The 18,970-nt window shown below is 38.4% G+C and overlaps 1 protein-coding gene across 4 annotated transcripts in view; it reads right to left on the bottom strand.

Annotated features, from left to right (window-relative positions):
• Nucleotides 1-18,970, bottom strand: part of LOC124711518 (ATP-binding cassette sub-family C member 5-like) — a 538,718-nt gene that overhangs the window by 51,809 nt on the left and 467,939 nt on the right. For all 4 annotated transcript variants that reach the window (XM_047241664.1, XM_047241655.1, XM_047241649.1 and 1 more), the window contains one exon: nucleotides 4,901-5,084. In XM_047241664.1, coding sequence (XP_047097620.1) covers nucleotides 4,901-5,084 — 184 coding nt within the window. The remainder of the gene's footprint in view (nucleotides 1-4,900; nucleotides 5,085-18,970) is intronic.

Genomic DNA, 18,970 nt, shown 5'->3' on the forward strand with positions numbered 1-18,970 from the left:
CTGACGAAGAAATAATCGCGTTAAAACCTGTGGGAAGCGGCTAAAAATGATCAGTGGTGTGGGAAAAACGGAGATGGAAATAAAGCGAAAGTTATTAGAACTGGCCGAAATGGTTGTTTAAAAGGTGAAAGGAGCTGTTTGTGAACTAGAAAACGGTGGATATTATAGCGGCGGTAGTGCTGAAAGCGGCAAAAAATTTTTTTTTTTTTTTTTTTTTTTTTTTGGTTATGGTTTGGAAGTGGGTTACGTATTATTGAGTATATATATAGGCGGGATAAAATAGTATAGCAGATTACGGTAAAAAGGAGAAGGTGAATTCAAAGTGAAACCAAAGTGAAACTACTGGCAAAAACAGAAAGAGGAAAATAAGACGACAGAAAAGATTTCGAAATGCAACAGTGACAATAACAAACGTAATTGTTTCCAGGACGTTCTTGAGTTCACACCACATATAACTCTTACTGCACGTTTTTGTGCCTGGAAAACTTTAGCTTGGCTTGATGAATTAGCCCAAAAAATAATCCCATGTGACATTATGGAATGAAAGTAGGCATAGTATGCCAGCTTTTTCATTTTTATATGCCCTATGTCTGACACAATTCACATTGCAAATACAGATTTGTTAAGATGCTTCAGCAGTTCTGTAGCGTGCTCCTCCCAGTTGAATTTGTTATCAAGCTGTAATCCCAAGAATTTGACACCGTCCACTTCTTCTATCTGCTTGTCATCGTATGTTAAGCTTATATTCGTGGGACACCCCTTAGAAGAACTGAACTGCATGTAGTGTGTTTTTTCGAAGTTTAGTGACAAAGAATTGGCTTGGAACCAGTGTTTAATGTCCACAAATATTTCATTAGCTGATCTTTCTAAGACTACACTTGATTTGCTATTTATTGCAATGTTTGTATAATCAGCAAACAAAACGAACTTGGCATCTGGTAATGTTATTGACGAAAGTTCATTGATGTACACAAGAAAAAGTAAGGGCCCCAAACTGGAACCTTGTGGGACCCCACATGTAATTAGTTCCCAGTTGGATGATGCCTGATGGCTTGATACATGTCTCTTTCCTAATAACACCCTTTGTTTCCTGCCAGAGATATAAGATTTGAACCATTTTGTAGCATTTCCTGTTACACTATAATATTCTAATTTACTTAAAAGGATATTGTGATTTACACAGTCAAATGCCTTTGACAGATCACAAAATATACCAGTTGCCTGCAATTTTTTGTCTAATGAATTAAACACATTTTCACTGTAATTGTAGATAGCCTTCTCAATATCAGAACACTTTAGAAATCCAAACTGTGACTTTAACAGTACGTTATTTGAGATAAGATGGTTATAAAGCCAATTGTACATTACTTTTTCTAAAATTTTTGAGAATGCTGGCAACAGTGAAATTGGATGGAAATTTGATGCTATTTCCTTATCTCCCTTCTTAAACAGTGGCTTAACTTCAGCATATTTCAACCATTCAGGAAATATTCCACTGATAAACGACTGGTTACACAGATAGCTTAATATGTTACTTAGCTCAGAATCACATTCTTTAATTAACTTTGTAGATATTTCATCATACCCACTAGATGTTTTTGATTTTAAAGATTTTATGATGGACATTATTTCTGTTGGGGTAGTGAGGGTCAAATTCATATTATGGAAGTTACTTGAAATGTCTGGTCTGAGGTATTCCATAGCAGCATCTACCAAACCTGACAACCACATCTTTTCAGTAATAGTTATAAAATGTTTGTTAAAAAGTTCTGCAACATTTACACATCTGTCACCAATGTATCATTTACTCTTAATGCTATTTGTTCCTCTTCATGTCTTGTTCTACCGGTCTCCTACTTCAATATATCCCATATTGTCTTTATTTTGTTATCTGTTATGACTATCTTTTCCTTGTAATATATTTGCTTTGATGTCCGTATTACAGTCTTTAATATTTTGCAGTATTTCTTGTAATGTGCTATAGCATCAACATTGGAACTGTTTCGGATTGACAGATACAGTTTTCTCTTTGTTTTACTAGATAAGTGGGAATATAAAAGACACTTCTGCACAGAAAACGTAAATACTTTTATTTGGATGTTAGCAAACAAAACCTGGGAAAATGTATTTTCAAAAACAACAACCGATGACTTATACAAATCTTTTCTACTATTTTCATGTCCCTATTTGAGACTTGTTTTCCAAAACAGTTAACAAAATAAGTGTTGTGCCAAAGAACAACAGCCAGTAGTTATTACCTGCTCTCAGAGTATCTAGCCAAACTCTAAAATATACCAGTCAAATAAAAAAAAAAACAACAAAGATAAACACTTCGCAGACTATGTTAAGATGTATAAGAACATTGGCAGGAAGGTGATTAAAAAAGCTTAAACAATGCACAATGACAAAATAATTTTAAGGTCAGCAAACACATCAAAAACAATATGGAATGTAGTAAAAAACAGAAATAAATAATAATGTTAAAAGTCAAGATGACATTGTTTTAGAAGATGATCATGGTGTGTTACTCAGAAATCTCACCCTTGCAAATTACATAAATGACTACTTCATAAACACTGCAGTCAACCTGAGTAAAAATTGCCTTAGGAACAGTGGAACCTCTGTTCCAAGAGAACAAAGTGTCATTTCAATATTGCTATGCCCCACAAATAAATCAGAAGTTCTAAGACTGATAAAAACAATGAAGAATAAAATGTCTTCACGGTTGACAAAGTATCTGCTTCAGTCATAATAACATGTGCTCATGTCATATCAGAACCGCTCTCACACATCATAAATATATCATTATCTGAAGGACTGTTTCCTCAAAGATTAAACATCTCAAAAATAAAACCACTGTATAAAAAGGGCAATATATATGAAGTGACAAATTATAGACTAGCAGCTTTGTTATCTGTATTTTCAAAAGTAATAGAGACAGTAATGCAACATAGAATAACAAATTTCCTTGAAAAAGTCAATCTCTTGTCTGTAAACCAGCAAGGTTTTCACAAAGGATAGAGTACAGAATCAGCTATTTTTCATTTTTCATTTCATTGAAAATATTGTAATAGGACTAGACAGACACAACTGTACAATAGGAATAAATTTGGACTTGATACTGTCCAACATGATATCTTGCTAGACAAGTTAGAAGCTATTGGTATACGAGGAGCTGTGAAAAAATGCTTTCAGTCTTATCTCCATAACAGAAGACAGGTAGCAGAAATTACCTCAGCCAACATTAAAATCCAAAGTATTGCTTACAGATTTGATTTTAATTTGTACCAATTGGGATACCACAGGCAAGTGTTCTAGAACCTCTCTCATTTTTAATTTATTTAATGATATCAAAATGTCAATCAGTGCTACTCATATAACCCTGTTTGCTGATGATACAAATGTTGCGACTAATGTAAACCAAGTACTGCCAACATCTGCAACTAGAGTTTTGAAATATTTACAAAATTGGTTTGAAATGAGCAAGTTAACTTCAAATATTTCAAAAACTAATTACATCCATTACAGGAAAACAAAGTCACAAAATGTCCTGGACCTCAGAACACAAAGTAAAGATGTTAAGAGAGTGGCTATCACAAAATTTTAATGTATCCACAAAGATGAAAATTAGGTTGGAGAGCCCACATCCACTATCTCGCTAGCAAGTTAAGTTCTGCTTGCATTGCAGTACTTGTAATTAGTAACGTATCTAGTGAACAGTGTAGCAGAAGTGTCTACTTGGCTTACATTCACAGTGCTATTACTCATGGCCTCAGTTTCTGGAGTCATAATACAATAAATCTAAAAACAATCTTCACACTACAAAAATGAGCTGTTAGAGTATTTACCAACAGTTTGAGGGTAACCCTCCAAGCAGCTATTTCAAAAGCTAAATAATCTAACTTTACTGTGACTGTACTACAAAAAAGTGAAAGTGAAGTGAAAATTTCACAACCATCTCATGTCTGCATTCATATAATACAAGAATGTGTAATGATATCCATGTAAAAAGAGTAAACAAGGATATTACACAGAAACAAACAAACATTCCAGTACAAAATTGTATAAAACATTCCAGTGCATATAAAAGAAATGAAAAAATTGTCTTACTGCCCGACTGCAATTCAGTGTGAGGGAGAACGTTCAACAACCCAGTATCAAGTAATTATATTCATGTACTATGTTGATACTATATGCCACAGTCAGTGTCAATAGTGTTTTCAGTCAAATGTTTCTATTATCTTAATTAGTATTTTGGACAGAAGAGTCACAACCACTATGTGTTTTTATTTAAATCTTAACAATAATCCATGGAAAATATCTTTTATGCGATTAATCAAAGTTGTATATACTGTTTAAATAAAAGTTCGTATAGGGTACTATGCACCCTTGTACTTTTAGAATACTGTTCATCCTTGTGTGCATGTATGTGTACGTGCACATAAATTTTACTACTGCTACTACTACTACTACGATTGACTGGATGCCAGGATCAGCACCTTCATTGTCGCCTGTGGAGGCTACATCACATACTAATGTGGGTGTTTTGGGATGGGTCAATACCTGGTACCTTATAACTCCTTGTGCTATTATTTGTAAATGTAACCATTTCATGTACTCCATATGCACTGTTGCAACAACAAACCTTAAGTGAAACAGAAACCTCTAAAAGGATGACTATTTTTTTTCTGGCAGTGTAGAATGAAATTTGTATATACTGTAGTGCTTGTGTCATAAAACCGATGAGCTCCTTGGTTAGAAAAGACAATAAAAAATAATAATGCTAAGTGATCAATGAGAAATATGCTTAAGACTGAAAACATAAATGAGTAAAAAGTAATGTCTGATTCTGATGGATTTTAAACACAATTACTAACTGTAAAATGTATGAAGGTTTCACCTTATTGTTCCTGAAAACAGTACAGGATCTTGTGGAATAACTGACAAGCGACTCCTTAGATGTTGGAGCTTGACATCTGCTATGTTAACACCATCAACTGTAATTTTCCCAGATGACAGTTCGGCCATTCTATAGATAGCTGCTACAAGAGAACTTTTACCAGATCCAGTCCGGCCAACAATACCTATTAAGAAAACAGTTACATGAATCACTTTGAATATTGTCTGCAACTTCTGTCAGTGATGATGTTAGTGTAATTTTAGCAATAAATTCTGAATAGTTATGGATGTATAAACTGTCTACTAATTTGAAGATGGTTAGCAGGAATCCCAGGTTTGAGTCTCGGTAGGGGCATACATTTTCAACTGTCCCCACTGCTATTTATCAATGCCTGTAAGCAGCAAAAGGTGTGGATTTCATTGTAATTTCATTGTCCACTAGTTATTACACCAGAGAAAGGTGACTGTCCTGTTCCAACAATTCATTACAAAATTGTATGAAAATTATGCAGTTATATTTACTTATTTTGTAATTGTAACATGTAATTCCATACGCAGAGATTAAAGCTTTGGGATGTGTGAGGTGATAAAGTTCATGGGTCATATCTGGAACTTGTGGATGTTTGTGTACATCAGTTCTAATGGAACAATGTAATTGTAAGTTTATGAGTGTGTACTGGAGGGCAGCAAAAAAGAGTCCTTCATTATCTCAAGGATACTATGAACTATGGCATTATGTTTAACAAAGGAGATTTTAAAATTCTGTATGTACTGTAACTGGACTCAAATTTTGTAGAGATTTAACTACTGTGTTGTTTCAATAGAGGAGTGCTTTTCCACTGGGGAAAAATAAAATTTCATGTGTGAGCAAGAAACAGGAGAATGTTACAACCTCAACTACTGAAGATGAGTAAGTAGCTTTAAATACTGCATTCAAAGAGGCTGTGTATTTGAGGCAGCTGACAGAAGAATTTTTAAATGATAGGAGTCAAAATTCTGTAATCATTTTTCATGATGCTGCTGTATTAACTAAACCACTTGCTATGGAACAAAACATGTATCTTATTAATAAGTTGAAATTGTTGCCAGGTTAAGTGGTAGTGTTGTTACAATGGTAATCTGGCTCCTTGTTTCATTTTTATCAATGCATTTTGTGATGTGTGGACTATTTTTGTGTTGTTATTCCTTTTGCCTGTGTATACAATGTAATGCAGTTTCTGTGAATACAAGTATTATGAACAATGTAATTTTTATTTATGTTTACCATCATAAACACCATAATGTTCTAACCACACTCTGCTAACATCTTATGGACCCAGGATGGTAAATCTGTGCAGTGAACTATGTATGTCATGTTGGTAGGAATATAAATAACTGAACAAGCTTATTCATTTTGTGTCCACTTATTATAGTTTGTCTTTCATGAAATTCATCATTGTCTAAACTCTTGTTTTTTGGAAGAAATCTGTAAATTCAGGTTTCCTAAAATGTCTTCAAATGGAAGTTAGATGAAAACCACTATTCCAGAGGTACACAAACTAAGAAGCAAGAATGATTACAACACATAAAAATTTAGGATGAAACTTATTCTAATGCATGAAAAATTATGGAACTATACCAAGGGTGCAAGTATAGTTAGAAGTGCAGAGAAGGATACAGATGAGTGGATACTTATTCTTTAGCATGTGGCTAAATCTCTGTATGCACATGTGGACAACATAACAAAGGAAAGGAAGCTTTGGATACCCTGGAACATCTGCTTGCTGGTATGAATAAAGCTAAGTGAGATGCTCTGTTGGACACTACATTATCTAAATTTGAAGGAAATGTTCAGCATTATGTAACTCATATTCCGGATATAGTCAACAAACTGCAGAGCATGGGCAGACCAGTTGATGATGGACTAATTGCACTCATTATGCTTAGAGGCTTAACAAAAGTTTGTCTACTTTACAGGATAGGTGTCAAGTCCAGTAAAATGGATGAAAATTTCACATCAGAAAACATAAAAGCAAAGTTTGCTAAATGGAAGTGTGGAAGTTGCTAAATGGAAGTTGGACAAAGGTGGTGGTGATAGTACCTTATTCACAAAATCACAGCAGGTTCTTCCGAAGACAAACAAGAAAGGTAGAAAATAAAAATGTTTCAGTACATAACTGGTGCAGTGTTTCATTATTTAAATAAAAAATATTTCAATTGCTGGCAGTGTGGTCACTAAAGTCTGAGTGTCCACAGAAGCAAGAATCTTCAAAGAAGTATTTCAAGGGAGCAGAAAAGTAATTGTTTGATGGACTTGGTATGTCAGATTTCAACCAGAATGAGTGGATTATTGATTCCAGAGCATCATCGCACACGACTTCAAGGCAGGGATGGCTTCAAAATCTTGTACCAGAAACTTGCCAACAAAAAACTGTGAAGTGTGCTGATACTATTGAATTAATAAGCAAAAGGAAAGGAGATGTATTTGTCAGTTCATCATGTGTATCTACATTCATAAATGTTATTCTTGTCCCGGGCTAAACCACTAATTTTTAGTCAGTTTTTTTTGGTTAAGAAAGGCATAAATGTTATTTGAATCTTGTCTGCCTAAGCAATATAGAGCAGAGACATATGATACTGCTGTCTGCATAAAGAACCATGTTCTAAATAGAGAATTTAAAGGCAAGACTCCACAGAAGTTGTGGAAGAGAAAAGTATCTTCTGTGAATCATTTAAAAGTGTCTGGTTGTTGAGCTCTTTTTCATATACTAGATAAAAAAAGAAGAAAGAGGGACGTCAAAGCTAAAGAACTTGTTTCTGTAGGTTACAATGGAATGACAAAAGGTTACAGATAAACTGACCTACAGAATTCCAAAAAAACTGTGAAAAGCAAGAGTGTTGTTTTTCTGGACAATGAGTGCATGACAGACAGTTCCAGAAAACTAGCTGTACATGAAGATCACTTTATGTTGCAGCCAAATGAACAGTACCGTATGCTGAAGGGGATGAGGCAGAGAAAGTAGTGGAAGTCAGTAGAGCTGGGAGTGACAGACCCAACACTGATCAAGACACACAAAACCCAGATGCTCTGTCAGTGCTAGACATATAAGAGACTGAGATGCTGCCATCAGACCCTGATGCTCCAGAAGATCAGCCAGTTAGGTAGCCTGTGTACCCACAAATGAGTACCTGGAGTATGTCACCTATTTGGTAAGTAGTTTTTCCAGTTTGGGAGCACATCTTGTTAGTCTGCGAGATACTATGTCAAGCAGTGATAGAGACTTCATAAAAGCCATGAAAGAGAAAATGAAGTGTTTTCACAACAATGGTGTTTGCGAAATTGTGGACCCAGCAAAGAGGAAAAGTATTGTAGGTAACAAGTGAGTAGTTGAGTTGAACACTATATTGTACTAGACTTGTTGATGATGGATTTACTCACAATATTGGTATAGATTATGATGAAACTTTTTTACCAGTTGTGAGACATAGTACTCTTACAGCTCTCATTAGTTTAGCTATTAATTTTGATCTTTAGATTTGTCGCTGTTGTTGTGGTCTTCAGTCCTGAGACTGGCTTGATGCAGCTCACCATGCTACTCTATCCTGTGCAAGTTTCATCTCCCAGAACCTACTGCAGCCTACATCCTTCTGAATCTGCTTAGTGTATTCATCTCTTGGTGTCCCTCTACTATTTTTACCCTCCATGCTGCCCTCCAATACTAAATTGGTGAGCCCTTGATGCCTCAGAACATGTCCTACCAACCAATCCCTTCTTCTAGTCAAGTTGTGCCACAAGCTCCTCTTCTCCCCAATTCTATTCAATACCTCCTCATTAGTTATGTGATCTACCCATCTAATCTTCAGCATTCTTCTGTAGCACCACATTTCGAAAGCTTCTACTCTCTTCTTGTCTAAACTATTTACTGTCCACGTTTCACTTCCATATATGGCTACACTCCATACAAATACTTTCAGAAACTACTTCCTGACATTTAAATCTATACTTTATGTTTACAAATTTTTCTCCTTCAGAAACGCTTCCCTTGCCATTGCCAGTTTACATTTTATATCCTCTCTACTTTAACCATCATTAGTTATTTTGCTCCCCAAATAGCAAAACACCTTTACTACTTTAAGTGTCTCATTTCCTAATCCAATTCCCTCAACATCACCCGACTCAATTCGACTACATTCCATTATCCTCATTTTGCTTTTGTTGATGTTTATCTTATACCCTCCTTTCAAAACACTGTCCATTCCGTTCAACTGCTCTTCCAAGCCCTTTGCTGTCTCTGACAGAATTACAATGTCATAGGTGAACCTCAAAGTTTTTATTTCTTCTCCATAGATTTTAATACCTGCTCCGAACTTTTCTTTTGTTTCCTTTATTGCTTGCTCAATATACAGATTGAATAACATCGGGGATAGGCTACAACCCTGTCTCACTCCCTTCCCAACCACTGCTTCCCTTTCATACCCCTCGACTTGTATGACTGCCATCTGCTTTCTGTACAAACTGTAAATGGCCTTTTGCTCCCTGTATTTTACCCCTGCCACCTTCAGGAGTGCGGATTAGCTACTACAAACAGCATAGTGAACACATTATTGTGGCCAAGATGGACACAAACCCATGCCTACTACAGTAGTATAAGTTTATATGCCAACTAGCTCTGCAGATGATGAAGAAATAGAGGAAATGTATGACGAGATAAAAGAAATTATTCAGGTAGTGAAGGGAGACGAAAATTTAATAGTCATGGGTGACTGGAATTCGTCAGTAGGAAAAGGGAGAGAAGGAAACATAGTAGGTTAATATGGATTGGGGGGAAGAAATGAAAGAGGAAGCCGCCTTGTAGAATTTTGCACAGAGCATAACTTAATCATAGCTCACACTTGGTTCAAGAATCATAAAAGAAGGTTGTATATCTGGAAGAATCCTGGAGATACTAAAGGGTATCAGATAGATTATATAATGGTAAGACAGAGATTTAGGGACCAGGTTTTAAATTGTAAGACATTTCCAGGGGCAGATGTGGATTCTGACCACAATCTATTGGTTATGAACTGCAGATTGAAACTGAAGAAACTGCACAAAGGTGGGAATCTAAGGAGATGGGACCTGGATAAACTGACTAAACCAGAGGTTGTAGAGAGTTTCAGGGAGAGCATAAGGGAACAATTGACAGGAATGGGGGAAAGAAATACAGTAGAAAAAGAATGGGTAGCTCTGAGGGATGAAGTAGTGAAGGCAGCAGACGATCACGTAGGTAAAAAGGCGAGGGCTAATAGAAATCCTTGGGTAACAGAAGAAATATTGAATTTAATTGATGAAACGAGAAAATATAAAAATGCAGTAAATGAAGCAGGCAAAATGGAATACAAACGTCTCAAAAATGAGATCGACAGGAAGTGCAAAATGGCTAAGCAGGGATGGCTAGAGGACAAATGTCAGGATGTAGAAGCTTGTCTCACTAGGGGTAAGATAGATTCTGCCTACAGGAAAATTAAAGAGACCTTTGGAGAGAAGAGAACCACTTGTATGAATATCAAGAGCTCAGATGGAAAGCCAGTTCTAAGCAAAGAAGGGAAGGCAGAAAGGTGGAAGGAGTACATAGAGGGTTTATACAAGGGCAATGTACTTGAGGACAATAGTACGGAAATGGAAGAGGATGTAGATGAAGACGAAATGGGAGATAAGATACTGCGTGAAGAGTTTGACAGAGCACTGAAACACCTGAGTCAAAACAAGGCCCCGGGCGTAGACAACATTCCATTAGAACTACTGATGGCCTTGGGAGAGCCAGTCCTGACAAAACTCTACCATCTGGTGAGCAAGACGTATGAGACAGGCGAAATACCCTCAGACTTCAAGAAGAATATAATAATTCCAATCCCAAAGAAAGCAGGTGTTGACAGATGTGAAAATTACCGAACTATCAGTTTAATAAGTCACAGCTGCAAAATACTAACGCGAATTCTTTACAGACGAATGGAAAAACTGGTAGAAGCGCACCTTGGGGAAGATCAGTTTGGATTCTGTAGAAATGTTGGAACACGTGAGGCAATACTAACCTTACAACTTATCTTAGAAGAAAGATTAAGAAAAGGCAAACCTACGTTTCTAGCGTTTGTAGACTTAGAGAAAGCTTTTGCCAATGTTGACTGGAATACTCTCTTTCAAATTCTGAAGGTGGCAGGTATAAAATACAGAGAGCGAAAGGCTATTTACAATTTGTACAGAAATCAGATGGCAGTTATAAGAGTCGAGGCACATGAAAGGGAAGCAGTGGTTGGGAAAGGAGTGAGACAGGGTTGTAGCCTCTCCCCGATGTTATTCAATCTGTATATTGAGCAAGCAGTAAAGGAAACAAAAGAAAAATTTGGAGTAGGTATTAAAATTCATGGAGTAGAAGTAAAAACTTTGAGGTTCGCCGATGACATTGTAATTCTGTCAGAGACAGCAAAGGACTTGGAAGAGCAGTTGAACGGAATGGACAGTGTCTTGAAAGGGGGATATAAGATGAACATCAAAAAAAGCAAAACGAGGATAATGGAATGTACTCAAATTAAATTGGGTGATGCTGAGGGAATTAGATTAGGAAATGAGACACTTAAAGTAGTAAAGGAGTTTTGCTATTTAGGGAGTAAAATAACTGATGATGGTCGAAGTAGAGAGGATATAAAATGTAGACTGGCAATGGCAAGGAAATCATTTATGAAGAAGAGAAATTTGTTAACATCGAGTATAGATTTAAGTGTCAGGAAGTCGTTTCTGAAAGTATTTGTATGGAGTGTAGCCATGTATGGAAGTGAAACATGGACGATAAATAGTTTGGACAAGAAGAGAATAGAAGCTTTTGAATTGTGGTGCTACAGAAGAATGCTGAAGATAAGGTTCGGTAGATCACGTAACTAATGAGGAGGTATTGAATAGGATTGGGGAGAAGAGAAGTTTGTGGCACAACTTGACTAGAAGAAGGGATCGGTTGGTAGGACATGTTTTGAGGCATCACGGGATCACAAATTTAGCATTGGACTGCAGCATGGAGGGTAAAAATCATAGAGGGAGACCAACAGATGAATACACTAAGCAGATTCAAAAGGATGTAGGTCGCAGTAGGTACTGGGAGATGAAGAAGCTTGCACAGGATAGAGTAGCATGGAGAGCTGCATCAAACCAGTCTCGGGACTGAAGACCACAACAACAACACCTTCAGAATTTGAAAGACAGTATTCCAATCAACATTGTCAAAAGCTTTCTATAAGTCTACAAATGCTAGAAACGTAGGTTTGCATTTCCTTAATCTAGCTTCTAAGATAAGTCGTAGGGTCGGTATTGCCTCACGTGTTCCAACATTTCTATGGAATCCAAACTGATCTTCCCCGAGGTCGGCTTCTATTGGTTTTTCCATTTGTCTGTAAAGAATTCGCGTTAGTATTTTGCAGCTGTGACTTACGAGATGCGGCTAGAAAAAAACTGGACTGATGCTGGAAGAAACATTTATTTACAATTATTTACAATTTCATGTTATCTCCTTCAATGTACTCTCCTCCTTGGTCTCTACACCGCTCCATACGAATTTTCCACTGTTCATAGCAATGCTGCAAATCATTTTCGGTAAGTCCATACATTACTTCCGTCACTTTTTCTTTTACTGCTTCAACAGTCTCAAATCTAGTTCCTTTCAAAGCTGACTTGACTTTAGGGAAAAGATAAAAGTCACAGGGGGCCAAATCAGGTGAGTAGGGTGGATGATCTAAGATGGGAATGTTGTGTTTTGCCAAAAAAGTCTTCACTGACAACGCACTGTGAGCTGGGGCATTGTCTTGGTGAAGGATCCATGACTTTTTTCTCCACAAATCGTTCCATTTTCTCAGTACTCGCTCACGTAGGGTAGGCAGGACGCTAATGTAGTAATGCTGATTCACTGTTTGTCCCTCTGGTACCCAATCAATGTGCACAATCCCTTTGATGTCAAAAAAAACAATCATCATTGGCTTGAATTTCGATTTTGAGATTCGTGCTTTTTTTTGTCGTGGAGAACCAGGAGTTTTCCAATGCATCGATTGGCGTTTACAAGTTTCGGGATCGTAAGTAAAAAACCACGATTCATCGCAAGTAATAACATTTTGTAAGAAGGTGGGATCACTTTCAATGTTTTCCAGGATGTCAGAACAAATCATTCTTCGGCGTTCCTTCTGTTCAATTGTGACACACTTTGGAACCATTTTTGAACACACTTTGTTCATGTTGAAACTTTCATGAAGAATCTGCCTAACACTTTCCTTGTCAACTCCTGTTAACTCAGACACTGCTCTGATTGTTAAACGGCGATCTTGTCGAACAAGTTTACTGATTTTTTCAATGTTTGCATCAGTTTTTGCTGACAATGGTCTGCCAGTGTGAGTGTCATCACTGGTGTCTTCGTGGCCATCTTTAAATCGTTTAAACCACTCAAACACTTGTGTTCGCGACAAACAATCATCGGCGTACACTTGTTGTAACATTACAAACGTTTCACTTGCAGATTTTCCTAGTTTGAAACAAAATTTGATGTTAACACGCTGTTCTTTCTGTACACTCAACATTTTCCGACGCACAGACAAAACGTCAACTACTTAAAACAGACGCCACGGGCAGACTGAGTGCAGGAGGCAGATGAAACTCGAGCAGTAGGCGGAGCGAGAGTCACGTGACAGGCCACGCGACTTTCAGCCTTATTGCATTCGTTTTATTGTTTCACCAGTACTAGTCCAGTTTTTTTCTAGCCACACATCTGTCAACACCTGCTTTCTTTGGGATTGAAATTATTATATTCTTCTTGAAGTCTGAGGGTATTTCACCTGTCTCATATGTCTTGCTCACCAGATGGTAGAGTTTTGTCAGGACTGGCTCTCCCAAGGCCGTCAGTAGTTCTAATGGAATATTGTCTACTCCGGGGGCCTTGTTTCGACTCAGGACCTTCAGTGCTCTCTCAAACTCTTCACGCAGTATCATATCTCCCATTTCATCTTCATCTACATCCTCTTCCATTTCGATAATATTGTCCTCAAGTACATCGCCCTTGTATAGACCCTCTATATTCTCCTCCCACCTATCTGCTTTCCTTTCTTTGCTTAGAACTGGGTTTCCATCTGAGCTCTTGATATTCATGCAAGATGTTCTCCTTTCTCCAAAGGTCTCTCTAAATTTCCTGTAGGCAGTATCTATCTTACCCCTAGTGAGATAGGCCTCTACATCCTTACATTTGTCCTCTAGCCATCCCTGCTTAGCCATTTTGCACTACCTGTCAATCTCATTTTTGAGGCGTTTGTATTCCATTTTGCCTGCTTCATTTACTGCATTTTTATATTTTCTCGTTTCATCAATTAAATTCAATATTTCTTCTGTTACCCAAGGGTTTCTTTTTACCTATTTGATCCTCTGCTGCCTTCACTATTTCATCCCTCAGAGCTACTCATTCTTCTTCCACTATATTTCTTTCCCCCATTCCTGTAAATTGTTCCCTTATGCTCTCTCTGAAACTCTGTACAACCTCTGGTTCTTTCAGTTTATCCAGGTCCCATCTCCTTAAATTTCCACCTTTTTGCAGTTTCTTCAGTTTTAATCTACAGGTCATAACCAATAGATTGTGGTCAGAGTCCACATCTGCCCCTGGAAATGTCTTACAATTTAAAACCTGGTTCCTAAATCTCTATCTTACCATTATAGAATCTATCTGATACCTTTTAGTATCTCCAGGCTTCTTCCATGTATACAACCTTCTTTCATGATCCTTGAACCAAGTGTTAGCTATGATTAAGTTAAGCTCTGTGCAAAACTCTACCAGGCAGCTTCCTCTTTCATTTCTTAGCCCCAATCCATATTCACCCACTATGTTTCCTTCTCTTCCTTTTCCTACTGATGAATTCCAGTCACCCATGACTATTAAATTTTCATCTCCCTTCACTATCTGAATAATTTCTTTTATCTCATCATACATTTCATCAATTTCTTCATCATCCGCAGAGCTAGTTGGCATATAAACTTGTACTACTGTAGTAGGCATGGGCTTTGTGTCTATCTTGGCCGTAATAATGCGTTCACTATGCTGTTTGTAGTAGCTTACCCACACTATTATTTTTTTATTCATTATTAAACCTACTCCTGCATTACCCCTATTTGATTTTGTATTTATAACCCTGTATTCACCTGACCCGAAGTCTTGCTCCTCCTGCCACCGAACTTCACTAATTCCCACTTTATCTAATTTTAACCTATCCAGTTTCCTTTTTAAATTTTCTAATCTACCTGCCCGATTAATGGATCTGAAATTCCATGCTCCGATCCGTAGAATGCCAGTTTTCTTTCTCCTGATAACAACGTCCTCTTGAGTAGTCCCCACCCAGTGATCCGAATGGGGGACTATTTTACCTCCGGAATATTTTACCCAAGAGGATGCCATCATCATTTAATCATACAGTAAAGCTGCATGCCCTCGGGAAAAATTATGGCTGTAGTTTCCCCTTGCTTTCAGCCGTTCACAGTACCAGAACAGCAAGGCCATTTTGGTTAGTGTTACAAGGGCAGATCAGTCAATCATCCAGACTGTTGCCCCTGCAACTACTGAAAAGGCTGCTGCCCCGCTTCAGGAATCACACGTTTGTCTGGCCTGTCAACAGATACCCCTGCGTTGTGGTTGTACCTACGGTACGGCTATCTGTATCGTTGAGACACGCAAGCCTCCCCACCAACGGCAAGATCCATGGTTCATGGGGGGGGGGGGGGGGGGGTCTTTAGATTTATCATTTTGATATCAAGACTGCTTTCTCATATGGGAACTTGGAGAACACTATTTTTATGAAGCAACCAGATAGTTTTGTACCAAAAGGGAATGAAGGTAAAGTCTATTAAGTATCCAAGGCTACTTATCGCTTAAAATGGCTAGCCAGATAGTGGTCTGAAAAGACACATACTGTAGTTTTTGATCTAGGTTATGTGAATATTGTTCATTAGGTCAGGTAAACAAACAATATTCACAATATTATTCATTAGGTCAGGTAACACCCCCATGAACCATGGACCCTGCCATTGGTGGGGAGGCTTGCATGCCTCAGCGATACAGATAGCCGTACCGTAGGTGCAACCACAACAGAGGGGTGTCTGTTGAGAGGCCAGACAAACTTGTGGTTCCTGAAGAGGGGCAGCACCCTTTTCAATAGTTGCAGGGGCAACAGTCTGGATGATTGACTGATATGGCCTTGTAACACTAACCAAAATGGCCTTGCTGTGCTGGTACTGCCAACAGCTGAAACCAAGGGGAAAATACAGACATAATTTTTCCTGAGGGCATGCAGCTTCACTGTATGGTTAAATGATGATGGCGTCCTCTTGGGTAAAATATTTCAGAGGTAAAATAGTCCCCCATTCGAAACTCTGGGCAGGGACTACTCAGGAGGATGTTGTTATCAGGAGAAAAAAAACTGGCGTCCTATGGATCGGAGTGTGAAATGTCAGATCCCTTAATCGGGCAGGTAGGTTACAAAATTTAAAAAGGGAAATGGATAGGTTAAAGTTAGATACAGTGGGAATTAGTGAAGTTCATTGGTACGAGGAACAAGACTTCTAGTCAGGTGAATGTAAGGTTATACCCTACTGGCCATTAAAATTGCTACACCAAGAAGAAATGCAGGTGATAAACCAGTATTCATTGGACAAATATATTATACTAGAACTGACATGTGATTACATTTTCACGCAATTTGGGTGCATAGATCCTGAGAAATCGGTACCCAGAACAACCACCTCTGGACGTAATAACGGCCTTGATACGCCTGAGAATTGAGTCAAACAGAGCTTGGATGGCGTGTACAGGTACAGCTGCCCATGCAGCTTCAACACGATACCACAGTTCATCAAGAGTAGTGACTGCCGTTTAGTGACGAGCCAGATGCTCGGCCACCATTGACCAGACGTTTTCAATTGGTGAGAGATCTGGAGAACGTGCTGACCAGGGCAGCAGTCGAACATTTTCTGTATCCAGAAAGGCCCGTACAGGATCTGCAACATGTTGTCATGCATTATCCTGCTGAAATGTAGGGTATTGCAGGGATCGAATGAAGGGTAGAGCCACGGGTCGTAACACATCTGAAATGTAACGTCCACTGTTCAAAGTGCTGTCAATGAGAGCAAGAGGTGACCGAGACATGTAACCAATGCCACCCCATACCATCACGCCAGGTGATACGCCAGTATGGCGATGACGAATACACGCTTCCAATGTGCGTTCACCGCGATGTCGCCAAACACGAATGTGACCATCATGATGCTGTAAATGGAACCTGGATTCATCTGAAAAAATGATGTTTTGCCATTTGTGCACCCAGGTTCGTCGTTGAGTACATCATCGCAGGCACTCCTGTCTGTGATGCAGTGTCAAGGGTAACTGCAGCCATGGTCTCCGAGCTGATAGTCCATGCTGCTGCAAACGTCGTCGAAGTGTTCGTGCAGATGGTTGTTGTCTTGCAAATGTCCCCATCTGTTGACTCAGGGATCGAGACGTGGCTGCACGATCTGTTACAGCCATGCAGATAAGATGCCTGTCATCTCGACTGATAGTGATACGAGGCCATTGGGAACGTGATGGTATGCATTTCTCCTTCTTACATGAGGCATCACAACAACGTTTCACCAGGCAACGTCGGCAACTGCTGTTTGTGTATGAGAAATTGGTTGGAAACTTTCCTCATGTCAACACGTTTTAGATGTCGCCACTGGCGCCAACCTTGTGTGAATGCTATGAAAAGCTAATCACTTGCATATCACAGCATCTTCTTCCTGTCGGTTAAATTTCGCATCTTTAGCACGTCATCTTCGTGGTGTAGCAATTTTAATGGCCAGTAGTGTAAATATAAAATCAAATAGGGGTAATGCAGGAGTAGGTTTAATAATGAATAAAAAAACAGGAATGCGGGTAAGCTACTACAAACAGCATAGTGAACGCATTATTGTTGTCAAGATAGACATAAAGCACACACCTACTACAGCAGTACAAGTTTATATGCCAACTAGCTCTGCAGATGATGAAGAAATTGAAGAAATGTAGGATGAAATAACAGAAATTATTCAGATAGTGAAGGGAGACAAAAATTTAATAGTCATGGGTGACTGGAATTCGGTAGTAGGAAAAGGGAGAGATGGAAACGTAGTAGGTTAATATGGATTGGGGGTAAGAAATGAAAGAGGAAGCCACCTGGTAGAATTTTGCACAGAGCACAACTTAATCATAGCTAACACTTGGTTCAAGACTCATTAAAGAAGGTTGTATACATGGAGGAAGCCTGGAGATACTGACAGATTTCAGATAGATTATATAATGGTAAGACAGAGATTTAGGAACCAGGTTTTAAATTGTAAGACATTTCCAGGGGCAGATGTGGACTCTGACCACAATCTATTGGTTATGAACTGTAGATTAAAACTGAAGAAACTGCAAAAAGGTGGGAATTTAAGGAGATGAGACCTGGAAAAAATGAAAGAACCAGAGGTTGTACAGAGCTTCAGGGAGGGCATTAGGGAATGATTTACAAGAATGGGGAAAAGAAGTACAGTAGAAGAAGAATGGGTACCTTTGAGGGATGAAATAGTGAAGGCAGCAGAGGATCAAATAGGTAAAAAGACGAGGGCTAGTAGAAACCCTTAGGTAACAGAAGAAATACTGAATTTAATTGATGAAAGGAGTAAATATAAAAATGCAGCAAATGAAGCAGGCAAAATGGAATACAAACGTCTCAAAAATGAGATCGACAGGAAGTGCAAAATGGCTAAGCAGGGATGGCTAGAGGACAAATGTAAGGATGTAGCGGCTTATCTCACGAGGGGTAAGATAGATACTGCCTACAGGAAAATTAAAGAGACCTTTGGAGAAAGGAGAACCACTTGCATGAATATCAAGAGCTTTGATGGAAACCCAGTTCTAAGCAAAGAAGGAAAGCAGAAAGGTGGAAGGAGTATATAGGGGACTACACAAGGGCAATGTACTTGAGGACAATAGTACGGAAATGGAAGAGGATGTAGATGAAGATGAAATGGGAGATATGATACTGCGTGAAG

This window comes from Schistocerca piceifrons, chromosome 1 (assembly GCF_021461385.2).
Source record: "Schistocerca piceifrons isolate TAMUIC-IGC-003096 chromosome 1, iqSchPice1.1, whole genome shotgun sequence".
In the NCBI taxonomy this organism is placed as follows: Eukaryota; Metazoa; Arthropoda; class Insecta; order Orthoptera; family Acrididae; genus Schistocerca; species Schistocerca piceifrons.